Source organism: Acanthaster planci, linkage group LG14, assembly GCF_054643075.1.
Source record: "Acanthaster planci isolate LZ-2023a linkage group LG14, COTS_SCS, whole genome shotgun sequence".
NCBI lineage: Eukaryota > Metazoa > Echinodermata > Asteroidea > Valvatida > Acanthasteridae > Acanthaster > Acanthaster planci.
In genome coordinates this window covers 10,877,438-10,904,889 of record NC_141790.1, presented here as the reverse complement: position 1 = coordinate 10,904,889, position 27,452 = coordinate 10,877,438, and the positions used below count along the sequence as shown (strand labels likewise).

Here is a 27,452-nt window from a genome sequence, read left to right as displayed (position 1 = left end):
ATTTGTTACTTTTAACCTACATGACAGCTCATCTTGGTCTGACACGTACCTGGGCAGGGGGCTGCTGAGGGCTGGGTGGCGTCACCGGTTGCGACTGCTGCCCCGGGGTCTGCGGCTGGTTCTGTTGGTGGGGATTGGTCTCTGTGGCAGGAGTCCCCTCTGACCCTGAGTCCCCGCCCCCTGTGGGGCTGCCTCTCATCCCGACTGTCATTTTGTTGGGGTGGGGGGTCAGGGGGCTCGATATTGATGCTCGACGATGGTTGGGGTTCAGATCAGGGTAAGGAGACGAAGTGTTGGACACTTGCTGTCACAGCAGTGCATTGGTACAATCTGGTAGAAAAATCAGTACCAATTACTGCTTCATATGGTATGCCTGTTCGGCATTGAGTACCTTTCCATTTGTGTCAAGCACTTTTGTGAATCTTATGCAATTTGAAACAATGTACGGTTTTCAATGGCCGTCTGTAGGTCCTACCTGAACAAAAAATTGCAAAAATTGGGGTATCAACCTGGTTTCTAGATTTTTTTCATAACCCGTCTCGACCTCAATGAAGAATTAATATGGAAATAACTCCACACACGGACGCTGCTTGACAACCTGCACGCAACTCTTTGAGGCTGGTCAAAAAAATTCTGTTTTCTGGGTGAATACTGCAGTATTTTCCATGCTGAGTTTGATGGGAAGAGTTCCATATAAGGACATCACTAATTTTTCAGTACAGTGGTACATCAACCATCAGAAAGTAACATGTCTTGAAAAGTCAAAGTTAGCAAGGAAAATATTGAAGCAATTACTTGGAAAACCCTTCAAATTTTTCAAACTGGTCTCACAGGGTTTTATGCAAGGTGTAAGGCTTACCTTCCATATACTTTTGTTTCCATTAGGACCGTTACACCCCAACTGAAGTGTCAGTCCCGACTATACATGTAGATGGGACTGATGCTACGGGGCAGCGCAGACATCCGGGAGTTTCACAAAATGATGGGTAGCCACCACACCGCGCCCATGAAAACAACTGCAACGAGCGTGCGCGTACGAACTGATCAAAGAAAAGACTGTGTAGGCCTAACCCGATCATCTGACTGGCTGGTGTGTGCATTGCCATGGCGGCTGTTTTCATTGGCGGGGTACCCGCCATTTTGCAAGAATCCTGGATGTCCATGCTGTCCCATAGTTGGGGTATAACAGGCCTAATTCATTTCACTCAAAAAGTGTCGTACCCCAAATCAAAATCCTCCGAATTCACCTCCAAAAAAGTCCTTAAACTGTCTAATGTGCCCAGGTTAGGATTAAGTGAGAATCGGAGATTCCAATAATGATGGTACCTCAGGTTTACTCACATCAGACTAGTCTGAAAAACTCTAACATTAGTGTTTTCTACTGACAGTAAGAGGCACGGATCACAACTCAGGGACTGTCCCTGGATGTGGATAAGTCCCTTTATTTGGGGACAAAATCAGTCCCCCAAAACATAGAATGTCTCCCTAAGGGGGGACAATTTTTTTAAGCAGGCTTGAAGATCCTACCATTGCCCTGGGGGTTCTTTTATTGCCATAGGCCTAATTAAATTCAGCAGGAAAAAACACCCAAGGCTGCTGTTTAAAAAAAATCCTGTTTACTTCTAGGATTTTGAGCAAGAGTATGCAATTTAGCATAAAAGGTGGGAAAAAGACTATCAGAACAATTTTTCCAAATATCAATCCTTTACATATACGTAATCGAATGGCATCATGCGAAGTTCATAAAAAACAATTGGAATATTTTAAAATGAATGGAAAATGTGGGAGAAAAAAATGATATTATTGATAGGCCTATAGTGCATGGATATTTTCTGACCCAAGGCCACTTGGGGAAAAATGTCACTTTTATGGGGACATTCTCTCTTTTGGGGGACTGGTATTGTCCCCGAATAAAAGGAATTCTCCAAATCCAGGGGCAGTCCCTGAGTTGTGATCTGCGCCTCTACTGACAGAAATGAATGACTTGGTATTTTCCCTCATAAATTTAACTTCTCTGGCCATGTTTTTGCTGTCTGAAGGCGTCGCTCTACGGAATAATTACTAGCGTCCGTACTTGGAACTCTTTCCAAGTAATAATCCAGGATGCGGTCAGAAAGTTAACATTAGACTAGGACTAGACATGTCACAAAGTTCCCAATGGGGGATTGCTAGGCCCGTGGGCCTACTCCCATACATACATGTACCATAGTCGGGAACAGCAAAATTTGCACGTCGTATCGTACTGATCCCGGCAATACCTGAATACGTTCACCAGGCATATAATATTCAAGCTACATTTGGTCAGAAAAGGATGAAAGATGTACCTTTCCTTGAAGTCACGCCCTTTTCAAGTTCACTTCCACTTCCAATGGAGGAAAACTGAGCTGGAAATAGGTGGTAAACATGAGCGATGCCACCCGTGTTTGTACCGTACTTTCCGTCATGAAAATACGTCATGAGCTCATTTATCCGGTGACCCAGATAACATTGAACACTCCTGGAACACCCTCAAAAAGTTGATTTAAGTAGAAAAAACGTATTTTAAACAAAATTTTTATAATTAAAAAATGAAAGTAAAATACCTTTCTAGAATCAATTTTGTATACTGTAAAAAATGTTTTAAAAGTTTCTTTTACATTTTTGGGGAGGACCATTCCTTTTAAAGCACTCTTTTTGGTTTAGTCTGGCTTTACGACCGGCGGTAAGTGCCTTCGAGAAAAACTGTGGTCAGTCAAAAAGTATGTAGCAAAATAGTAGGCGGCGGAGGCAAAGATCAGACCGATATCACGAGAGAACATGCCAGCGGTTGGTGGCGCTCTGCACAGATTGCATGCGAGAGTACTACGTACGTACGTACGTACGTTGCGCGGCCGGCTATGATGCATGATCATGCACTGAACGCACGAACGAAATGGCAACTGTGTTGAGATTTTCTCGTATTTTGCAGCGTTTACGGGGCATCGATTGCTCCAAGAGCAAAGCTGCAAGAGCCAGCAAAGTAAGTGTATTCAATGCAGTAACTTAGCTTGCTAAAGGATAATTGGAATTGTTTGGAATTTTTATTTATTTATTTTTTGCCTTTTGAAATTGGTCATGTTGGTCATGCATCTTGTTGGTGATTTTAGGTCTAATGTTAGCTAGCTGTTAAGTCCAATTCCATCATCAGCAAATTGCATATTCTTTCTAATTTACACTTGTGACAGATTGTTTTGAAAAAAGAAGTAGGCCTGTAGCTTGAGATTTTATATGGGATCAGGTCATTGCGTAGACAGAACAAGCAAGCAGGCAATCTTCCTGATCATGCAGATCGGCTGATACTACTACTAAGTACTAGCACCCAATGAATAATCATGCAAGTTGCAACACTGTGCTATTTATGTTCATTATGTCCTTGCCTTGCAGCTTGTCAAAACTGTGGACAGATCTAGAAAGTGCAATGATTTTAACAGGTTCCATTCGTACCCCCATTTTAAACTTATCAAATATGTGGATATTCCTTCTCCATGTCTTTAAACTCTGCAGCTTCTGCACAGACATGCTCCGTGTGCTACTCTCTGGAGAAACCATTCCATCTACACAACCACCAAAATAAACCCAGATGAGCCAGTGAGTATAAAGTTACCATGGCAACTGCAATTTTTCTTCCCCAGAGGGATATTCTCAATTGTAAACTTGTGTTTTTCCACATGTTCTTGATTATTATTAAAAGTTCATTTGGTTTAATTTCATATTACAAGTATGTCTCTCAAGTAATAGTCCAATTTTTCACTGTCAACCTCACATGTAGTTCAGTCATTAAACTCAAGCTGGAACAATTTTCTCGGAGGATTAATCTTTATAATGTTGAAAGTTGCATTAGTTAAATAAAGAAAACCAAAAAGTACCAAACAGTCCCAGCAATCATGACAAAACCTGATTTCGGTGATACTGTCTCAGACTTGTCAGAGCTTCCTATCCCTAGAGCAGTTTGGATTTGTCACTTTACCTCCATGAGAGAGGCAGACCAACAAACCCAATAGCTCAAGGGGTAGAGAGGTGCCCAGAGGAAATCGTAACAGTTTCTCTTGCAGCACTTTTTTTCTGATCTGGATTTGTGCCGTCTTGGCAGACTTTCGACAAAATCCTGATTGCCAACCGGGGTGAGATTGCCTGCCGCGTCATGCACACGTGTCGATTGATGGGGATCAAGACGGTTGCTATCTACAGCGAGGCTGATGCCAGTGCAGTGAGTATTCAGAAAGGGTTGGTCAGCTTTTCTTCCCTATGACATACAATTGCGTACCCGAAAATATCGCTAAGCAAAAGATCATCAGAGCACCAGTCACAGGAAATATATACAGTGCCTGAAATGTTAGCTGGTAACCTGTTGCTGTTTAGCAAATGCATTCTCATCAAATTTCTTTACTGAGTGATGGGTTGCCTGCCGCTCTGATAAGCACATTGTTTCCTGCTTATGGAACCGTTGTCTATTTAAAAGAAGGTGTATTCAGAACAGTGAAGGCACAAGACTTTATGAGCAAGGTTTACCACCAGCTGCTTAACAAAATTTGATATTTTTTTCTGTACTGCTACATAGTTGCATGTTAAGATGGCAGATGAATCGAGGTGTGTCGGCCCGGCGGCGTCTCGAGAGAGCTACCTCAATGTTGACCGCATCATGGAGGTCATACGAGAAACCGGTGCCCAGGCTGTGAGTCTCTTCATACAGGGATATGATTACCTCCCTCCTCCTATAATGCCCCGCCCTCCCACCTCTCCCCAAGAAAAAGTGAAGAGAAAACAATGTAAAGAAATAACTGACCTATTTTGAAGTCTCCTGGTCCCATGGAACTATTTTTTTTTAAGTTATGGCCATAATTGTCCAAACACATTTACCATGGTATCAAACAGTTTGACGAACCAACAAATATTAAAGCTCCGAGCAAATGGGGTTTAGATTTCATTTTGTTCAGGTTCACCCGGGCTATGGCTTTCTCTCAGAGAACAAAGACTTTGCCAAGAGGCTGACCAACGAGGGAATCATCTTCATCGGTCCAGGCACGGATGCCATCCACGCCATGGGCGACAAGATCGAGAGCAAGATCTTGGCCAAAGAGGCTGGGGTGCACACCATCCCGGGCTTTGATGGGGTCATCAAAGATGAGACAGAGGCAGTCAAGAAGGCCAATGAGATAGGTAAGGACTTTTCCTTCTCATAGAGGTACAGAGAACCCTAAGGGCTACATGAAATCAAAGTCTTGTTTATTGGCCCTTCCTGCAACAATTTTGAACTCCATTTTATTTTTTTTTTAACTTTTCATGGAATGTTGTAAGAATGTGTTAAATAATTGTCTTGAATTTTTTTTTGATAATTTTCGAATTCCTTGCACAGATTTTGACAATAATATTTTTGTACAAAAATGAAATTCACTGATAATGTGTACTTCTGTCTTGTTGTGATTAACAGTTATATCTGTATTTCAGTGAAAGGATATCCTAGAAATGGAGTATCATTCATCCCTGTTACTGAGTTCTCGTCTCTGTGTTTCAACAATAATGGAGTTGGGAATTTGGCTGTGTATGTCACCGAGAAATGCATGCACTCGATAATTTGGTCACTTTGCAGGGTATCCAGTGATGCTGAAGGCGTCAGCTGGCGGTGGGGGCAAAGGAATGAGAATAGCTTGGAACGACGACGAAGCAAGGTACAATAACTCCAAGATTCTCAAGGATCACTCAAGAATAATTCAAGGAACAAAGATTTTTTGTTGTTTTTGTCGTGTTCAGTTTTGGTCATGGAATCTCTGGTAAGGGAGCCCTCAGTACCCTTCGGGCCTGTGTTTAGAATCCAGCGAAATGTACAGCCCCAAGAAAGTGAAGTTTCCCTTTTTTTGAAGTTCTATGACGGCAAAGGTTGATGCCTGCTGATTCCGACAAGAACTAACAGAATGGTTTTGAGTTTGTTGGAATCATATGGGTTCAGGAACTCCAAGCATTCTTTTAACTTGGGTTAGAAATAGAATTGTTCGTGTTGCATTCTGTGAGAAATCATTTTAAAGAGAAATGGTGGTCAAATTTTTTTCTCGGCAAACAAAGGTCAGAATGATGTTTATCTGTTTTGGGTCAGGGAGCCACTGGTGTTTGTCTGTGAAATATTTTAACAGAAAAATGCATATTGCTTTGAAAGGTTTAATTTGTCTTTTTCAGGGAAGGATTTCGTCTGTCGTCTCAGGAGGCTGCGTCCAGCTTTGGCGACGATCGTCTCTTGATAGAGCGATTCATTGACAACCCACGACATATTGAAATGCAAGTAAGTAGGTTTTCCCTTCATCAAAGTAGTTCCTTGAATGGCATTGGACCCTTACAGTCCTCAATCCTCCAATTTCACCCTCGGGGGTTAGGGTTGATATTCTGTTTTCGTTATCTCAGATTTTAGCTGATAGCCATGGCAATGCAATCTATCTGAACGAGAGAGAATGTTCCATACAGCGACGAAATCAGAAGGTGATCGAGGAAGCGCCAAGGTCAGTGGAAATGAGATCAAATTTTGCTCCGGCACAGTTGCAAAAAATTTTTACAGTTAAAAACAAACCTAAGGCTTTTTTCAAACTTTCATCTGTCTGCCGTCAATGTGTGTCCGCTCATTTTGCAACCAGTGAAGCCATAGACAATGACAGGGCACCTGGCCCCAGCTGTTAAACAAAAACAAAACCCAGATGTGTTAAAAGAGCCGAGATCAACCCAAACAAACAGATTGATTAAAACACCTGTGCAAAAGTGACTCAAAGATCCTTTTGAAGTTGAGGCTTTTTTTCCCCGGCCTTCCTGCAGCGTGTTTTTAGACGAAGAAACTAGGAAGAGAATGGGCAACCAGGCCGTCCAGCTGGCCAGAGCTGTCAACTACATCACTGCCGGTAAAAAAGAAGACTGTTTTCCCATTAAATGTTTGGTTTTGCCCATTGAGGATGGCATTTAGAACAGCACACTTGGTGCTGTCTGAGAGCCTGTAAGGAAAAGCTCACAAGCGCACTTGGGTGGGATTTGAACCCATGACCGTCACTTCACGAGTGCAGATATCTTTAATCGCTCAACCACAAAGTTTGTCAAGGTAAATTTGATGGTTGAGTTCTGATATGCTGGTAGTAACAAAAACTGGTGGTTTGCCTTGTTTATGGAAAAAATATTTTTGGATGGGCATCGTGTTCCTCCTTGAATTAAGTTTTCGTCTGTGTTCAATCATTCCAGATACTTCAAAGTCCTCCTAGACATTTTGGAGAATTCTTCAGGATTGGGGCTGGTCGAAGTCATCCTCTGTGATAGTCTGAGGTAGCGTTTTCCATGGAATAAACCAAGTTAAACATTTGTTCTCCCTTTTTTTTTCATTTGCACAGGGACAGTTGAGTTTCTCGTTGACTCGCAGAGGAATTTTTACTTCCTGGAGATGAATACCAGGTTACAGGTGAAATGATAAAGTGTTGCCGCAGGGTTGCCACTGGGAAGCTAGCTTGTGCACGGAGCTTGTGAAGTTCATAAGTACAGTTGTGTATAAGTTTCTCGGCTGAGGCCAGGAATGGTGTGTCTACCTGGGAGAGCCACTGGCCAGAAGCTACAATTATCTCTCATATCTATCATAGACATGTGTGTTGTTGTCAGCCACAGCACGTCACTTAGACATGGCTTGCGGCCGTTTCAAAATTTGTATTTTGTGCCTGTGGCTTACAGTTTTGCCGTTACCACACCGCACTAAACAGTTGTAGCCATGGGTAAAAATGGTCACCTGGAACATGGCCAAGGTCTGCCAACTTAATTAGACGAAAAGATAAAGCACAGACCTGTATATTTCGGCCAATCCATTACTTTTGCCTCACTCCTGAAATGTTTACATGCCAATCTTAGGTTGAGCATCCAATCACGGAATGTATCACCGGGGTGGACATTGTGCAAGAGATGATCCGAGTGGCTAAGGGATACCCACTCCAGCTCAGGCAGGCAGATGTGCCCATCAATGGCTGGGCAGTGGAGTGCAGGGTCTATGCTGAGGTATTCCATTAAAATCTAACCCATCCTAAATCCTTCAAATTCCATCAGGTCTTCAAAGATTTTGTAGGGTTAAGGAAGGTAGAAGCTAGCCATCAGTACTGTACATTGGGCTTGAAGCACAATGTATGTACCATTTGTTTCCTGCACAGTGGAGGACTTTGGAGGATTCAGGAGGTCTTCTAGATAAATGCCAGATGATAGGATCAATTAATGATTGTTTAGGTCACTTATTGATCAATTGACTGATTAATTTAATGATTTATTGCTAGATAACAGTCAGGAAATTCACTAGCCCAGTAAAGAATTAAAAATTTCTCAGGGTCATATCCATCCCATTTCCGATTTGTTTTTGCTTTTTGTGATTCCAAATTCAAATAGCTTTAGATACACAATCACCCATTTGTCTCACCGTCTTTCTTTCCAAGGATCCATACAAGGCTTTCGGCATGCCGTCCATCGGTCACTTGTACAGGTATCAGGAGCCTAAAAATATCCCCAATGTTCGTGTGGACACCGGAATCCAAGAGGGTAGTGAAATCAGCATTCACTATGACCCCATGATATCCAAGGTAGGTCAGTGTATACCCCTCTGTGATGCCCCATGATATATTCTCCATTATATCTACCTCATGATATCTACCTCATCACTGCTATCCCATGTCTTAGGCTATCCCATGATATCCAAGGTGGGTTGATATATTCCCCTGTGCTACCAGACAATATATTTTCCCATCATATCTACCTCATGATATCTACCTCGTTACTGCTATCCTATGACATCTTTTGCTGCCTTGAGATATCTAAAGTGAATTCAAACTTTCTCATGTACTCAGTCGTTACCTAACATGACTTGGTCAGTGAAACGCCAAAACACTTACATTTATACTGCCAAACTTGTGGTTTCATAGTTATTGAGTCATTTTTCCCCCTTTCAGCTCGTTACGTACGGAAAGGACAGACAAGAAGCCTTGGATCTGATGTCCAGAGCGTTGGATCATTACATCATAAGGGGTAAGGAGAAACCACAAGTCAGATGTGATACTGACCGACACGAAGCCGATGTTGCCACGTGCTCAGTAGTCCAGGACCTTGGATGGAATTTGGCATCAGGGGATGTCTAAACTCCATTTGAAATCCTCTCTTAAAGTTCTGCAGTCTTTACCAAATTGAGTGAAAAAAAGAGAGAAAAAGAGCAGAAACAAATCATGAAGGTGCTTTAAAGTTTGGGAACGTTTTTCTTCAAGACCGACAGAAATATAAATGCCAGCCTTTTTGACGCATCTGTCTTTCCTGTTTTGTGTTGAAATTCAGGGGTAACTCACAACATTTCCCTCCTACAAGACGTCATTGCCCATCCCCGGTTCATCTCAGGAGACATCAACACCAAATTTCTGCCGACAGAGTATCCAGAAGGCTTCAAAGGTCGGTAACAAAATATTTTTGTATCAAGTATCAAGGTGGAATTAACAATTATTCTTTACTGTGAGAGTAGAGAAACAACGGCAACACTTATGTCCCCAGTCTGAAGGAATCTGTCTTTTATCGTTTATTTGAGTAAAATCAATTCCTCCTCAATTCTGTTTAACCCCTTCGCTACGGAGGACTGCTACTATCGCACCTTTGTGTGAGCATTAGTGCATACCACACATACAGTCTATTCACCATGCAGCTGCCGGTTCAATGGGGCCTGCTGCTGGACAAAGCCCTCCATTCAGGGCATACCACAGCCCAGCAGTGGTGGTCAAAATAAGAGGTTAATTGGTGAGAAATCCAGTATCTGACTATGTAATCTTGACAGGGGGAGAGATATATATAATCTTGGCACGTGTACAAATTCTGATCAACACTTGGCCATATTTTTACATTTTTACCTTGGTTCGACTCCAGGCCTTCAACTCAACAAGGACAATGAGGCTATGCTAGCAGCTGTCGCCAGCTGCGTGTTCGTCAAAGACTTGTGGAGGGCCCAAGAGTTTCTCAACCAAACTAGGTGGGTGTGTCTCTTTGTTGAGACTACTTGAAGAAGGGGGGGGAGTAGAACTTGTCCTGCAAAATGCAATTAATGGCTAGGCGCGACCATTTATAAGGGTGGTTTTTATAGCATTCTCTGAAGAGCCAGAGACGGTGTCTGAATCAAATGGCTGCGGCTGTGGCTAACACACACATATCTGTGGCGAGTAGTTATAGTTGCTAGCCAGCCGACTTCCATAGGCCTTTGTGTGGCTTCCAGCCTTGGTCAACCTTGGTTAAGGTCATTGTCAGCGGGCTAGAAAATTACTTTCAATGAGCACACACCTGGTTTTGTTGGCTGTTCCCAACTGCTAAGGACGATAAGGCTTCGCTTGGGAGTTGCTATGACCCAACAGTGTTTGAAGAAGATTGGAGTCTCTACCACTGATCTCTGTAGATATTGAAAGAAACAGACAATGGAATACATAAGTTATAACTGTCCCATAGAGGCTTTGCGTGGTAGCCATCATGCAGGGCAGTTCTTTTGTTCCACCGGGAAATCTCCTTTGTGCATACCCTTTGGAAATAAGGCACTGACCTGCAAGATGGCAGCCATGCAAGCTCACTATAAACAAATCCCCGGTGGTGTGAGTGGCCTCAAAAACTGAGCATTGAAACCTCTACCTGTTTTATTGTAGCTCCTGCAGTAGTTTTATACAGATGGAAAACACAAACACTGAGACAAAGTCTTAATTTGTTTGCCGTTTTTCTTGTGCCAGGATTCTGCCAATACCCACCAAAGAGAAGGAATGGTCGTTGTCTGTGACAGTTGCCGGGAGCAAACACGACGTCACAGTCAGCAAAACGGACTCAGGATTCAAGGTAATTGGGCAGTGCTGTTTTAGGAGTTTGTGCTGTTTAGAGAGTGTTTTTTATTTCAGTAATTGTTTTCAAAAGAGCAGTCATGTTTGAAAAATTCATCCTAAAGAAGAAAGTGGATTCTTTGCAAAAGCTGTTTGAGAACTAGTGAAATCTAAAAAAGTCATTTTAGAATTGGAGCGTTAATCATGGCTAGTGAATTTTTTGTTCTGAAATTTATTGTATTTAAATTTTGAATTTTTTTTTCTGCTGGCAGGTTTCTGTGGGAGGGTCAGACATCACCATCGATGGCGAGTGGAATATGGCTCAGGATATCATCACACCAACCATCAATGGTTCCCCATGTGATCTGCAGGTAAATATTGAGCTATTATCTGGGCAATATACAATACTATTTGCCCTCTCAGGATATTTCAACTCCAACCACTAGTAGTTTCCCTCACGGCCTATAAATTTGTTGTGATTTTCATTCCAGGTGATATCTCATAATGCAACAGGAGCCATTCAGTTACAATTCAAAGGCACAGTGGTATGTCAAAAATTGAGGATTATTTTAAATCTTTTCAAATTTCGAGACACTGCCATTTTCATGGTCAGTGTTTTAGAGGAAGATTAACTTTTGCTCTCTACAGACAGTCACTTTTTTGTCTTTATCAAATATGCATTCTCTGCTCAGTACATGAGGAGTCAGACAACAGGTATCACTTGCCCAATATTTCCGGGGCAGTAGGTAGCTATTCCCCCTTAAACCTATAATATATACAACTATTACCCTCTGAGCTGATCAATATATCGGCATTGTTTTCTCTCTTCCAGTTTCCCATGTCTGTATTGAGGAAGGAAGTAGCCGAGCTGCAGGCATTAATGCCAGAGAAGGTCAAACCAGATCAGAGCAAGGAGGTAGCGTCGCCTATGGCAGGAAAGGTATTGCACGACAGCCTTTGTAAATAGGCCTATTTACTGACGACATTACACTTGTGTTACATTTTTGGGCCAGTGGGGGGCCTACAATGCACCGAGCACCATAGCATAACATACACATAAACAAAGTGTGGCATTGTCTCTACTGAGGTCTATCCCCCCCGAGCTGAAGTGAACCCCCAATCGGCAAAAGAAAGACACATGGTTACAAGTGGGTTCCTGCACGTGTCTGCTTGTACGCAAAGACCATACATGCCGGAATAAATTAGTTATGCGTACTCAGCGTGCTCCATGTCAAACGCGCATATACTGGCGCGGCTGTGCAGTAGGTACCAAAAAACACGCCCTCTTTTGTTCCGCTTGGAGCGGATTGGGTCACAGTATTCTTGACCCTAACCACTTCTTGGGTTCTAAGAAGTCTCCCAAATCTACAAGTATCATCGTTGCACTGCTGCACAGTGATAAATTCATAGGGTAGTGATTTGGGGACACTGAATCCATGGTAAAGAAACGGTGGTTGGACCGTACGATAAAACCGGGTATTGCATTTTGATGGTCAATGGTCATTGAAACTTAAATGAAATCTGCGACATTCCCGAGGCTCAAATGCAGTTTCATTGTGACATGGGCAAGTTCCCTAACAGTTTTGCTTTAACGTCCTGAATTCATCTGACTAGATTTGGGTTGATGCGAGCATTACTGTCTTCATCACTACTTTTTTTGTTTTCAAAGGTACACGCCATCGATGTTGAAGTCGGGCAGAAAGTCTACGAGGGCCAGGAGGTGTGTGTGGTGGAGGCCATGAAAATGCACAACAGCCTCTCGGCAGCTGCCACCGGGAAAGTAAGTGAGAACCAAAAGTCACGTCAGGTCCCAAGTAACTGCCCGTCTGCAGAAAACTTCACCAAAGAAATGAATATTCCATTGTGAAAAGCAGATGTGGACATTTGGGTAGGAGACCACCGCGTTTGAATCTCAGGTGCTCTCTGAATACCCAAAATAAATATTTGGGGGAAATGTGTTCATTATACTACAGGCGGCGCATATTGGGTGTGATCACGTTACCGTTGTATTTTAATAAAATCCACCCTCCATTTGGCCTGTCCTACCCCTACCCCCATGGTTCCTCTTGATTGACAACTGGCCTGAATCCAGCCTGTGAAATTCTCTTCACGTCAGGTTTTTCTCCCTCAACAATATGAAGAATTCTCCGACTTGAGAGCGATTCCTTGCACTTTGACCTCTCTTGTCTCCTCCTTCCCCCCCAGGTCAAAGCCATCCACTGCGCTGTGGGGGACAACATCGCCGAAGATGACGTCCTCATCGAGTTGGAATAAAGCTGAATGGGTGTGGAAATGGAAGACTTTTGAGACGCTCGGTGGTGGCAAACAAAGCAGTTCAACGCTTGAGCTGCAGTGCAGGTGCTGAAACTGATGCCAATAGAAGTGAACAGATCTCATAGGACCAGTATGTTTGCCACCATCAAGTGTCTCAAAAACCTCCTGTTAAATTAAATACAGACACGCGATCACTGAAACTGTACCACACTATTGGTGGCGGTTATTTAATGTCAACGACCTGTGTGCTTAATATTCCCTTAAATGGATATTTTTTGAGAAACTTGAGGGGTATGGAAGTGTCACATGAACGTTTCACTGTATCTTGTATAGTCTTGTATGCCGCCCTCTGTTGAAAAAAGTCTTGGTTTTGCTACACTGCCTTAATTCTTTTTGCATGGTTCAGAATGGCAGAGAAAAGAGTCAGGGAACCCAACAAGAAAGTACACCAGTTGTATGGAACTTTTCTACCCTGTCCAATCTACTTTATCTACCAGTGTGTTGGGCTGATTGCAGTAATATAGTATTACGCCCTCTTGTGGGTATGCACGAAGCTGATGAAAACTCACACAGTATGACATGTTTGATTCTTGTATCTCCAATCATATACTTTGATTTCTGTGGTGTCGTTTAGACAGGGTAACTTACAAGCATTCTTCCACTCTTCCGAATACGAATTTTGTGGACCTGCACAGCAGAGAGTATAACTCGACCAAATTTCTTTCATAATTATACAATTGAAATTGAGTTGACTTTACAGAACAGCTGGGCCCTTGGGCCATTCTGACAAGTCATGTGGCATTCAATTGCAATATTCTGAATGTCAAAAGAGGAACATTTTTAGAGAAATCCAACCCGTCAGAAAAAAAACGCTGGTAAAAGTCAAACTATCTGTAATTCATGCGCTTCTTGCTGTGTTTTTGTCTTAAAAAGACGTTACTTTTATTATTCTAGGTGAAAATTTCAATCGATGGTTACCCCTCTGGTTCTTGAGTTTTACTTTTTCTGTCTGAGAAATGGATTTTGATGTCTTTCTAAGATTGAACCTTCACGATTGAATTCATACCAAGTTGCCAATTCTGTGGTATTCCTAACCTTCAAGTTCTAAATGTGAATCACAAAGAATCCTGTTCGGTTTTGCCCGGTCCAAATCCTAAAATCATGGTAAAGATAAAACTACTTTGTTTTTCGTCCAAAGAAAAATCAAAGAACAGAGAATTATAGTTGCTGAATGAAATGTCACGCCACGTGGTGTTTCTAGTGTGGTCAGAATTATCCTCAAAAGGGTCACATCCATTTATAAGAAATAAAGGTTGGAGAAAAAAACCAAAATGATCACGTTGAAATCACATTTATTATAAAGAGGTGTCCACTGGATGGATTTTATACTGTTTGACAATCCATTAATTATCTTCTTGGAATGTACTTAAAACTTCTTTATTTTTCAGTACATCTATACATGTCACAAATGCTTATACATCGATAGCAAGAATATTAGTACTCGGACATAATGTGAAGACGTTACTTCAAGTTTCCATCACTGAAACCAACAACATGGCTACTGTGAAGGACAGAACATACTTGGCAATAACACTTCAAGATTTCTAAGTACATGTCAGACAGACCGAATAGCGCACTGCAAGGTGTGTTCATTCTTACCCTGTTAGATCATCTACGGATAAAATTCAAAAATTTGAAATGCCACTTTCGGAATGCAACATGTATAATGGAGACCAATGTAACTTACAGGATGACTGGACGGGGGGAGGTCAGTAAAATGGTAGAGACACTGTTTAACAAAGAAATAACTGCCCCATGCATGAAGGTCATTTTTGGAAGCATACAGTTTTCATGTGAATGGGAACAAAATCTGTTGAACAGTGACTTAATTTCTACCAAAGTACCGACTTGATAGAGCTGCTAGGCGTAAACTATTTCTGCACAGAACCAGTCAACAAAATACACACCGCTTGGCAGCTCGGCTGGTAACCTACTTTTGCTTAACACATATTTTCACTGCTTGACAATGCTCTGGAGCTACATGACATCCGCAACTGGTTTTCCTTGACCAGTTACCCAACTACATGTAATAGCTTACGTTATGAGGGGTCTATTCCGTAGTGCAGACATGTTTCATGACAACACGAACAAGGCTCGTACGACTACTCCGAGCCCGAGCAGCCTGCCACCAACATCACTACTTCATACATCACACTTACAAATAGAAATTATTCATTTTTCCTACACACGATTGTTATTATATACTTATTATTGCACGGTTCTTGGGAAATATCTACACGCTTCCGTAACGCTGCATACATGCCAAGGCTTTCACAGGGAATAGTCAACATTCCAAATCCCTCCCAAAGAGTAATTTCTTCATTGGCTACGGCTAATGAGTGCAGTTACAATGCTGAAGGCAGGGTCTGCAGCTAGCTGCAGCCACTACCAGTTTTAATAATCACAAGGAAAACAGGCTGGTGCTTATACAGTTAGTCAAAGTAAAACTGAAACTGCCTTCAGGGAATAAGCCCACTCAACTCTGTTCGTCTCGTATTTAACTGAAGAGATAGGGTAGAGAATATGAATAACAATTACAACGAAAGTATTTGGCCATAAATAGACTGTTTTTATCACATTGACCAAAGCAATCTATTTGACAACCAAAAAATTCAGATAAGTTTTACCATCAAAAAATAGAGAATATCTGTGAGTTCTGGTATTATTCCAGAACTATGAAGCATATACCCAAGATGTTCCTTTGAAATATTCGGTTAATATTCCAAAGTTGGAAGAAAAAAACTGCCCACTGTTGACCTGTCAAATCTTTTGGCAAACTACTCAAAATTCAAGCACCTTCGAAAATAATATTGGTCTTTCTGGAAAAAAAAAAGGAACAACATGTTCAGTCCCAACAAAAAAACTTTGCAATTATCCATGATCAATACAAAAATATTCCAAATGAGTTACAATTTTCAAACATTACAAGGTCTTTACACTTTATTGCAAAACATTTTGTATGCTACATATACACGATATATGTACATGATATATGTGTGCTATATCAACATTGACATCTTATGGTTAAATTCTGCCAGTGATGGTGTGACCTTTACATGTTGTGTTATATCATATATAAATATTCATTATTTATTCCTGAATATTCATTAGCTGATAATCCCAGCGAATAAGCGTAAGTAGATGCTACTGTCAGGGTTATCAACCAAACCTTGTTGACGATTTCAACACAGGAGTAAAAAACCCTGGAGTTGAAATCATAATTTCAAATATCTATGAAAAACATGTTATGATTCAAATCATGATTTAATGAATTGAATCTTGAATTATTAACAAAATTTCATAGTCATGATTTTTCGTCATTCATATTCACAAGGACTAATTTCATAGCATAATGAAGACTAGATAACAATGCAAACTGGAAGGGTCCATTTATCAAAAAAGGGCTGTTCCTGTGCGTGTAATTATTAAAACGTGAATATTCATGTTTTATGAATAATTCATAGCACTATGTGTAGCCATGTTTTTATTTTACAGACAACTTCAGAATGGAAGCTCTCCTTTTGACGGAAGGAGAAAGAACTCTTAAACAGTCACAGTCATGAATAAATTTGAATAATTCATCACTCATGAATCATTCATAGCTCAGCTCAGAATCTCAATGAGTGATGCCACAATGTCGTAGACCACCGCATAGATGAAGTAGGCTGCCATAACAAAGTGGAAGGGATACAGGTAAGGACTTGATGGGAAGGGTATCGTCAGGTGGCTGTTAAGAAAAGACAAAAAGACAAAAAAAAAACCGATTAAATCGACAAAAGATTTCACTTACACTTTAGGACAGGTTTCTGTGTTTCTCAAAGCCTATTTCAACATTGGATGTATTTTAAAACTAAGTATTTCTCCTAAGGTCAATATGAAACTGTGCAACTCTCCCAATCAGCAGATGGGAACCAGTGGCAGGCAATGAGCATCGCATGTTATTTTCACTGGTAACCGGTTTCTGCCACTTGCTAATCTTTCTCTAATCTTTCTAAGGAAATCCATAGATCCAGGCAGTCTGATGCAGAAATTATACAGCCAACACTGAATTGATCTGATTTCAATTTTGATATGTTGCTAAAACCTTTGTAAAACTACTGAAAAAAAAAATAAGCTCCTATAAAAGTCACGGTTGCAACCAAACCAAACCATCTTTATATCTCTCTCAAATGCTATCACTTGGCAGATTGCCATGTGCATCGGCATTTTTGAACGTCAAATTTTCGTGGGGGGCATCAGCTGTGCCCCACGTTGACGATATCTGGATCGACACGAGCATGTGTGGAACATGTCTCCACGCTCTGCGCACATGCATTTGATGGCGTTGATTACGCAGTTGTGATTTTCCCGCAAAGATGGCATCCGATGAGAGAGATCCATGCAGAAAGTTACAGCTGCTTCTTAGCAGCTGCCATAGCCACGTGTGCTATTTCTAGCCACATCCGTGACATTGGGTTGCAGCCTCAAGTACCGACCTGTATTTCTCTGACCGGCTCTTCCTGATCATCAGGAAGACAAAGAGACCCGCCTCTGTGTTGAGGAGCAGTGAGGAGATCTTGTCCAGCATGGTCACAAAGCCCTGGGACGAGACAAATGTCAACGCAGAATTTCAGCGTTTTCTTTCTCAACCTGCGAGCATACTTTGCCCCAAAGTGTGAGCTTGGTTTTTGAATATTTCAAAACGACGTTTGGAAGGACTTACCTTGGGGTCCAACATAGCAACAATAAAGATCACAATAAAGACGACGAGAGAAAGGAACGGACGGCAATACCTGCAGAAGAAAAAAAAAGAAACAGAAATTGAAACATTTTTCATTTTGCTTGACAACCTCCAAGTCAAAGTGGACCATTGAAACCAGAGGTTTTGTTTTGTTGTGGAGCCTTTGAGTTTTGTCTTACTTCTGAGAGCAGAGAAAGCTGTAACTTCTGGCCGGAGTGTTGACGTGGCGATCGATTTGATCCCAAGCCATCTGCGCATCCAGCCATCCTAAGACTAAAAACAACAAAACAAAACAGACAGGAAAAAAATGTTTGAATCTTGTCTAAAGCAAACTCGCTGGCTGTTCCACTGGACTAGGATAGCATCATTCATTTGTCAGTGCTCATTTCTTGCCGTTGCTTCAACACTTATGATCTGTGTTGGGACCTGACTTACTATGGACTTACAACTAACAAGATTAACACAAATGTGGAAACTCAAAATGTTTTTCAATATCAAACAGTGAAGGTAACCTTTTCAGGGTATAATGGAATATGTTCAGGTATTTCAAATATTGAACTTAAGGTTTTTCCCCTTTAAGGACTAATTCGTCGCGTCAGTGCAACCAGGTCGTATCTTGTGTACAAAACAAATGCAAGTTACGACCTTGTTGCTCTGACATGAGAAATTTTGAATTGAAACACGCATGATATTCGACCCTAAAGGAGAAATTGGAAAAAATAAATTCCCTGCAGGCCCCAAGAAGTATAATTTTAATGACTTAAGTACAGAATGTTGAAAATGGAGCGAATAATATAAAATGAAAGGAGAAGGAAATTTTTTTTAAGCGTTTGAATTCAAATGGCTCACATGAATGCACGAGAGCGGATCCAATAGTCAGATACGACACCGTGATACTGATGGTAATGAAGAGTTGGATGAGGACGGCAACCCAGGAGTATTGTGGGTAATCTGTCTGAAGAATCTAACCAACAGAAAGACAACAATGGTGTCAAAGTAGGGTCCGTAGGCCTGCCATCTAAATCATTCGAAATGTGAGATATTTCAAAATATCAAGAAATCAATGATTAGAGCAGTTTAGTTTTTTAAGTTCTGTAAATTAACCGTGATGCATCTCTGTCTAGTCAGGAAAAAAAAACGAAGGTGAACTTACTTTTGTTAAAGGGACTGTGGCAATTTCACCTTCCTCTTCAGAGCTGGGGGAAAAAAAAGAGCCAGAAACCTTTGGAAATAAACAGCGACATGACAAGGAAATCGCTTACTGAAACTTTATTCTCCTCCAACTAAGAAGACAGGAGTCAGGCACATTTAAATGGCATGGTTTTGTGAACAAATCACAAAAAATTGAAAGTACTAAACTTTTGGGCTGGTAAACTGCTTTTGCCATGGAAATATTGGATCTTTAAATCTCTATGAAAGTGGAACCACTTCACTTTTCTAATGTGAGGGTGCCACAAAATTTGTGCCCATTCAGATGAAAACTGGTCTCTCTACAGTCTCGTACAGAAACAGTACAAGTGTTGTGGTTATGTAGCGCACAGGTCCCTACACCTCTATCACAAGTTTACTACAGGTCTAAGCCAAATCACAACCTTTGTTACGGTTCACCCTCTTACTTCTGCCTGGACATGTAAAAGGACTTGCGACTGAACTTGCAAAAGGACCTGACCACAACTCTAGGCAGAGGCTGTTGACATCCCATGGGGAGTATGAACTGCACTTACTGTTCCAGCGAGAGGTCTTCTAGGCAATCGTGCATGCCCGGGGTCAACGTGTAGGTCGTGGTGATCATCAGCCCGCTGCTGTTGTCGTAGTCGGTGACGTGACTCACCACCTCGCAGTAGTCAGTCTGGGGTACGATATCCAGCACCGCCCAGCACCTGAACGGCGGGATGTAGTAAGAGAAATAAGAGGAGAATGAGCACCATCCGTAAAGGAGGCGGTGTACAAGAACCACTCACCATTTTGAAATACTTTTCCGATCACGAGGATACCTCCATGATGAATGTGACCTTACCACAGGATGTTGAGGACCGTACACGTTACAAGTCCCAACAGCACCGCCCACATGAAACACTTGATCTGAAATGAGTCATAAACAAGTGTGAATGTAGAGCATGAATAAACATGATAATCAAATCAGAATGTAGAACATGAATAAACATGATAATCAAATCAGAATGTAGAGCATGAATAAACATGATAATCAAATCAGAATGTAGAGCATGAATAAACATGATAATCAAATCAGAATGTAGAGCATGAATAAACATGATAATCAAATCAGAATGTAGAGCATGAATAAACATGATAATCAAATCAGAATGTAGAGCATGAATAAACATGATAATCAAATCAGAATGTAGAACATGAATAAACATGATAATCAAATCAGAATGTAGAACATGAATAAACATGATAATCAAATCAGAATGTAGAACATGAATAAACATGATAATCAAATCAGAATGTAGAACATGAATAAACATGATAATCAAATCAGAAAGTTTGCCAAAAAAAATCTCCAAAACAATGACACAAACATGGTACATGTACCTGTGTTTTATCAAATTCAATCCGGGCATACAGCATCGGCATGATATTAATTACGCCCCCTGTGAAAAACAAATATCACTTGATTGATTGGAGATCTAATTAAAAAACATAGTCAATAGCTTTGTCAACAAGTCAGTATATTAAAAAGGGTATTGATAAACAGTGAAAGAATTTCTGACATTTTTCTACTGCCGTGGTTACGTATTACGACTCAGTCTGAAAAAGCCCGACTGTGTTCCACAGAAAACTACAACCACTTCATCTGAGCCGGTTGTGTCTCTGACCTGCGAATGAAACTCGTGTTTACTGTTCAAAAATTAGGCCTCCATACACAAACTGAAATATGTTATTGGGAAACCCGGGGGAACAGGTGGCCAAGCCTACATGCCAAGTGATGTCCATACATATCACTGGTTGCCGAGGTTCACTTTCAAAAACTGGACCAGGTGGTTTTTCTATAATACTCAAAAAATTTTAATGACAGAATTATTAATTTTCCTTACAAAGCACTAATTAACCAGCATCTCAACAACTCATAATACAACTCTATAAGATTTGTTGGCTGAATTTATAATTACCTAAAGCGACTGTTCCCATCAGGAATGGTGACCCAATGTAACTGAAGTCGTTGTTTATCTCGTTTGATACAATGGCACCAACACCAAACGTAACCACCACCTGTTATGGAGAAAACAAGATGCACAATGCAATAAGAAGTTGGAGTTCTTTGGTTTCATTACTGACAGCACAATAGAAATGTAATACATGTAGACATTTGTCAAACTATTAAATAGTAAATAGCCAAACTATTCAACAATCAATAGTCAAACTATTCAATAGTCAAATTATTCAACAGTCAAACTATTCAACAGTCAATAGTCAAACTATTCAATAGTCAAACTATTCAATAGGCAAACTATTCAACAGTCAAACTATTCAATAGTCAAACTATTCAACAGTCAAACTATTTAATAGTCAAACTATTCAATAGGACGTAGTAAAATCACATACAACTTAGACGGATTACTGACACTTACTGTAGCCACAAGAACTCCTCCTTTGGCAAGGGTTAGGAGGGAAACGAATGGCTGGACAAATTTCTGCGCGAAAACTATCGCCAACGAGAGAACCCAGACAAAGACGGGGATGACGTAAAGATACCTAGGAAGAGGAGCACATGAATTAGAACAGGGCAAAAAATGAATTTGAAATTTTGTCGTGCACCAATATATGAAGCGTCCCATGTGACCATGTTTAGGAGAAAGAAGATGTGCAACTGTGACTGTTGAGTAGTTTCGTCTCTTTTCACCTTGCATCTAGCCTGATTGCCAAAAATGTTCAATACAAGGGCTAATATCATTCCCGGCTCTAAATGGAAGGAAAATGACGGCGTGCACGATCCCTCAGCATTTGTTGAGGGAGCTTTACTGCTGGAACTGCAATTTGAAAGAAAAAAACCTTTTCTTACTTGATGTTGAGTACTTGTGCGTATGCTTCGCTGCCGGCCAAGGCGTAACTGATGAGTATAGACACACTGGAATCAAAATACATATGAAAATATGAAATTTAAAAGAAAGAGTTACTGTAACTCTGAACAAATTGATAGCCTGCATAAACATGTGCCAAAGCAATTTGTAGTTTTCTCGGATTATGCTCCAAACTCTTCTCCGATTATGGTCCATTCTTTACAATGTATTCTACACACGGTATTAAAACAAAATAAAAATTTCAAACAATTCTTTCTACTTGCAGCTGTCTGTAACTCAGCCGCCATCTTGTGGTGCCAAAAATCCCTGCCAAAATGTGGTATTTAAACCATGCATTACCCCAACACCGTCCAAAAAATGGTAATCTTCCTGATTTTGAAACACTCTGACCGATAGAAGACTGTACGGTCTATTTGTTTGTTGTCATTTTAACACTAACCCTTCGGTATAAAAAAATTGTATTTGAGTACTGAGCACAGCTACTTTAAAAGAGGTTTGATATCAATTTTTTTCCCAAGTGCAAAGAATATGCTATCAGTTTGCTGCAGAATGTTAGACATTGTTTAAGTATTGTAAGTATAGTTTCCCTGCGTAACATGAATAGGGAGTTAGGTTCAGGAGCCAGGGTGCTGGTAAGCCGTACACTCACAATTGAAGGAGCAGCACAACATCAAAGGCCTGCCTGAGGCCCCTCTGTAGGAAGAGACTGCCCAGCATATGCAGGTTGGGGGTCGGTGGCTTGCCCAGGGAGGCGGGGATGTTCCTCTCCGTGGGATTGCTCTCGCTTCCTGCTCACGGACAAAATGCACAAGAGGTACGGTCGGTCACTGTACGGCCCCAAAATCGCTTGATCGTGCAGCTTGCTGTTATGCTTGAAAATGTCCAGGAATTCTCTGGGGGAAGGGGTAGCGGGACCAGAAAAGGCAGGCAGTTTGGATGAAAACAAAAAAACCGAGACTGTGATGTGGTCTTGCCCGTCGCATGTCCATTGCAAGACAAATTGCAAGTCTGCCACGAGGCAGTTTTAGGAGTTTCTGTTAAAATTGACAGTGGGTGAATGACGACAAAGGAAAAACTGTATGAAGGTTCGTTCCAAAAAAGCTTGACCAACTTGCGAGGACTTGCCATGGACCTTTGAGGACTTGACTGCGATAAAAGATGTGGGAAATCAGTATGATTCACCTGAGCCGTCTTCCCCCGATTCGTCTGACATCATATCTTGCAGCGGAACATTGACCTCCTCACTGCAAATAGCCTGTCGAGGTCAAATAAAGATAGAGAGTTACACTCTTCTCAAACCTTGATGTTAAATAGAGTCGATCAATGCATTCTCAATGGTGTTGGGACTTTTCATTAAATGTGCAAAACCAAACAATCAAGTTCTCATGATCGCCAATTTTCATCTGAAGTACTGGCTCAAAAGAAGTAAAACAGCAAGCTGACAAAACAAACAAACCAACCAATATTAATAGAGATCTGCCCTGTTGGTCACTAAAAAATGTTCGACGTTTCATCAGCGAAAGCTTGTGCACCGCACAAGGCAATGTTAATAGGACAGAGTACAAGTTGGCAAGGAGAACGATCAGTCAAATGTGATAATAGGTCTTTGTATGCTTTTACTTCAACACTGCAACCAAAGAATGTCAGAACACAAAAATTATAAAAAACTATTAGTAATAAAGTAAACACTTATTTTTCACAAAAGACCACTGACCGTCTTTATGAAAGGCGTATTTAACACTAAACAGGCATGCCAGACAATATAGAAACATCATTCCTTGAAAACTCAAAAAATGCTACACAAAGTTTAACACGTGAAGGTTGACCAATAAATAGATAAAGTGATGTACAATTTTCTGACTAAACACTTATGAAACTACGACGCACTTACAACAATGGATTACTTCACTCCACAGCTTCACCAGACAACATCGAGAAGGCTGGATAGCCGAGTTAATGAAAAAAAAGTCAGTTTTCTTATCTTACATTGGGTACCTTGTGCCGTTCTATTTGGCATGCGTGTGCCCTCTGGAGGATGTCGGTGAAGAAGTAGATCAGGAGAGCCTGGGGGAAGATACGCATATTTATGCAAAACAGAATTCAAATTCTCTGGATGTTTCTTATTTTGTTTGAATGTGCAGGGGTGTTTCTGACGTGGGAAAAATGGTGAAGCCGCACTGGTAACTAAGACAAAATGCTAGACAAAATTACTGCGTTGTTTTCATTTCTTGATGATTTCAAATATTGAGTAAAGTGCATCAAAATTGTTCTCCCTCGTGTCCAGGCTCTCTCCAGACACAAGGAAGAAGACCATCTCGGTTTCATAAGGGCATGGTCTGGACGCCCTCGGTGAAAATGAAAGCTCAGGTAATCCCACAGGGTCAGTATGCACGTACGCTGACATATCATGTCCAGTGTTCTAGCAATACAGCTAATTTGAACCCAAGAGCTGGGTGGAAATTTACAGTACCGGGTGGTGCCGCCTGGCGCCACCCACCGTGGCTAGAACACTGATCAGGTCCCAACTCCACAAATTGAACCTGGCTGGTTATCGAACCGCAGTCGAGAGCACCATCCTGCCGTCGTGACCCCTTCTCCCTCCAAAGCAAAAGCAGACGAATGTCAAGTGACCTTACCTGCATGAAGAAGCCGACAATGAAGGAAACAAGGAACGGAGACAGGCCAGAGTGGGAGAGAGTAACAGGGAGCCCTGTAGCGTAAAAAAAAAAATGAGACATCCACCAAAATGCATCAATATTTATCTTCAGACTGCATGGCATTTTGGCACCAATACAAACCAAATGTGAGGACATTCGGCCTCAAAAAACCTCCTTTAACACTTCCTTCTGCGGCAATTCTACCCCCATTATACCATGATCAGGCCAATTCTCAACCATCTTGTTTGACAGGCAGTCCTTGTGCCAGTTATTTATCAATTCTTCACGGATAATAACCCTTACAAACAGCTGCGTTTGTAAATTCCAAACTCTTGTACATGCCATGCTTTGACTGCACTGGCCTAATCCAGTGTGGATTTAACATGTTCAAAGTCAATTATCCGTGACTAAATGATGCAGGTTTTTTTCGTAAAAACGGTCCACATGGCTTTCCAGATTAAACATATTTTAGGCTTGCATGCATCTGTATGCAAAATCTACACTACATGTGCGCAGGGAAAATGTCTGGATTAATTTGGTTTCTCCTTTTCTGAATTTTCATTTTTTTCTAATTATTAAACACAACATAAAAGCACAATGATTTGAAACCCCCTGTGCGCATATATATGTACTTATACATGTGTCAGTCCTCCATGTAGAAATGATTGTGGAAGTAACTATAAAACAAACAAACAAATGACAAACAAACAAACAAGACCGAAAGCTTGGAAAAATACAGGTGGCTAGTCTTACCAAGGATTCCTGTCCCAAGAATGCAGGCAATTGTGACAAAATCTGGGAATCGATCATAATTAAAAAATCACATGAAATACGTAAAATTTCCAGGAATAATATTTTATCACTAAAAAAAAAGTATAAATCTGCTACATGTACATGTGAATTAATAAAAAAGCCCTGAAGCAGTGTCTCATATATAAAAATATGAAGAATGTACTGAATGTTAGAATATGCTAATTAATTCATACTGTCCAGACATGCATGCATTACAAATAAAACTGCGCGTATATGTGTGAGCAAACAATGCTATATCTTTGTCAAGGGGGAAATCAACCTCTACCTTTCCATGCCCTGCAGTCATTTTAATCCCAACCAACCTTGTAACCAAAAAGCTCTGGAGAGTGAAAATGCTTCTCCAGATATTTACTCAAGGAATTTGCATTCCAAACTGAACGAATGACTACAGGGTTTCCTGTCGTTAATACAATTTTGACCGGGGGGGAGGAGGTGATTTTTTTTTCAAACTTCAACACACGGATGGCTGAAAAATAGCACGAGAGGGTTGTGAACATCAGTTTTGATTCAACTTTTTGATTCAAAAAGGTCATTCAGTGTCCTTATCATATGTTGACCTAAATGTAACAAATACTTCAAGGTGTTGGCTAATGACATTTGAAAAAAGTGACTAAAACATCCGCATTTGGGCCATGGATTAATTTTAATGAAGAGACTTATTAAATATTGAGGAAATTGTACAACAAAATTGTTTTAAGTTGACATGCATTTATCAAAAAGACAATCAGCCTCACCTCAGTGTAAAAACTAGTGATCATAGTGAACTTTAGGGAATAAAGGTTTATTGAAAAAAAAATGAAGATTTGGGTAGATGTGGTTCAGTAAAACTCTGAGGCAACGATTTCACTTAAAAATTCAGCATGCGCAGACTTTCAACTGTTGCCGCTATCCGAATGCATACGATCAACTTCTCTTATCATAAAACGTTACTGTATTTGCCCTTGGCATTGCCAGGAGACATGGTAGAACACACTACCAGGAGAATTCTCAAATTCTGCTGTGCAATTAACATTGGCAAAGGACAAATTTGATTCAAAGGTAACTGTCTGATTACCTAGAATGACAACCTGGCATCAGTCACGTTTTCCAATTTACATGTACATTAAAAAATCTCAAGGCTAATTGCAACACAGGCAAATTAACCATTTTGAGGTACAAAGTGAAGGGTAATCCTTAAAAAAAATTAAAATCTAGTTACATGGAATTAGAAATGTTAAGAGAAAGTTGGAAACATGTTTCCTAAACTCTCATATTTGGTGGATTAATTTAGGTTTACACATTGTTAAATAAATACAATATAGGCTCATCAGACAAAAGCAAACAAAATAAAACAATACAAAGTTGTAAGCGAGCAAAATGCGAAGGTGTATCTTTAAACAAAAAATTTCAACAAGGCCTAACTAGCCTACCAAATGTTTCTATATTCTTCGAACATCGTGCAAGAATATGAACGATTTTCACGTAAGCATGTAGTATAATTCGTGTAATTTGGAAAAGGTTGAACGAGGTCTAACGTTAGATGGCTAAATGAGGGACCTGGCGACTGTGCGCATGATATACGGTCACTGGCGTTACTTTTGTAAAACAGCAAAATTTTATACACACAGCACTGTATGTAGATAGCCTTTCTCTCCAGCGACTTCCAGACTGCCGACTTGGCCTGGCCTAGTTTCGTCTCGATTTCCCGTATGACCTCGGGGACTTGACCGTCGCTGGATGATGACCCGTCAACCGGTGCGCCGAGCCCGTCCCTGCCCGTGGAGCGCATCGCCCCGTTCTCGGTGACCGCTTCATCGTCCAAGGAAATCGAAACCTCTTCTGGGTCTTCTGTCAGCGCAATTTCCTGGCCGTCTTCCATTGCTATTTATCCCGCAATAATTACTGGATGTTGTACCCCAGCTGTCCTAAAAGGACTTACTTGGATTCTGCGGCATAAGTCTTTGATGGAAAGGTGCAAACCTCAGTGAAATAAATCCTGCGTATCGGGCTCAGGCTCCTGAGGAAAATTTTGACAAGTTGCAACCACTGTAAATGGCGCCCTCTCGTGGCCAGA

General features: G+C 40.9%; 3 protein-coding genes across 5 annotated transcripts in view; 1 reads left to right on the top strand and 2 right to left on the bottom strand.

Annotated features, from left to right (window-relative positions):
* Window positions 1-2,474, bottom strand: part of LOC110980959 (ubiquitin carboxyl-terminal hydrolase 9X-like) — a 36,778-nt gene extending 34,304 nt beyond the window's left edge. For both annotated transcript variants that reach the window (XM_022238050.2, XM_022238051.2), the window contains exons 1-2: window positions 2,325-2,474; window positions 50-330 (exon numbers count right to left, since the gene is read on the bottom strand). In XM_022238050.2, coding sequence (XP_022093742.2) covers window positions 50-211 — 162 coding nt within the window. In that variant the 5' untranslated portion in view covers window positions 212-330; window positions 2,325-2,474. The remainder of the gene's footprint in view (window positions 1-49; window positions 331-2,324) is intronic.
* Window positions 2,475-2,832: 358 nt separating this feature from the next.
* On the top strand, window positions 2,833-14,735 carry pcca (propionyl-CoA carboxylase subunit alpha). The gene is made up of 21 exons (XM_022238176.2): window positions 2,833-2,998; window positions 3,523-3,606; window positions 4,109-4,225; window positions 4,577-4,690; window positions 4,953-5,175; window positions 5,606-5,684; window positions 6,187-6,289; window positions 6,409-6,503; window positions 6,811-6,893; window positions 7,371-7,438; window positions 7,876-8,019; window positions 8,445-8,588; window positions 8,955-9,030; window positions 9,331-9,441; window positions 9,907-10,009; window positions 10,749-10,851; window positions 11,105-11,203; window positions 11,324-11,377; window positions 11,665-11,772; window positions 12,502-12,612; window positions 13,038-14,735. The coding sequence occupies exons 1-21, from the start codon at window positions 2,912-2,914 to the stop codon at window positions 13,104-13,106; spliced, it is 2,175 nt and encodes a 724-aa protein (XP_022093868.2). The 5' UTR covers window positions 2,833-2,911; the 3' UTR covers window positions 13,107-14,735.
* On the bottom strand, window positions 14,442-27,419 carry LOC110981030 (uncharacterized). Of its 2 annotated transcripts, none has more exons than XM_022238179.2 (18): window positions 27,005-27,419; window positions 25,340-25,381; window positions 24,566-24,639; window positions 23,916-23,993; window positions 23,112-23,184; window positions 22,579-22,717; window positions 21,911-21,976; window positions 21,480-21,603; window positions 21,021-21,120; window positions 20,443-20,501; window positions 19,904-19,968; window positions 19,611-19,766; window positions 19,040-19,082; window positions 18,736-18,850; window positions 18,066-18,159; window positions 17,869-17,938; window positions 17,642-17,745; window positions 14,442-16,893 (listed from the first exon to the last, which is right to left on the bottom strand). In XM_022238179.2, exons 1-18 carry the CDS (start codon window positions 27,255-27,257, stop codon window positions 16,770-16,772), a joined length of 1,779 nt encoding a protein of 592 aa, XP_022093871.1. In that variant the 5' UTR covers window positions 27,258-27,419; the 3' UTR covers window positions 14,442-16,769. The 2 variants fall into 2 exon arrangements, with proteins under 2 accessions (XP_022093871.1, XP_022093872.1); XM_022238180.2 differs by having other exon boundaries at window positions 23,925-23,993.
* Window positions 27,420-27,452: the final 33 nt, after the last annotated feature.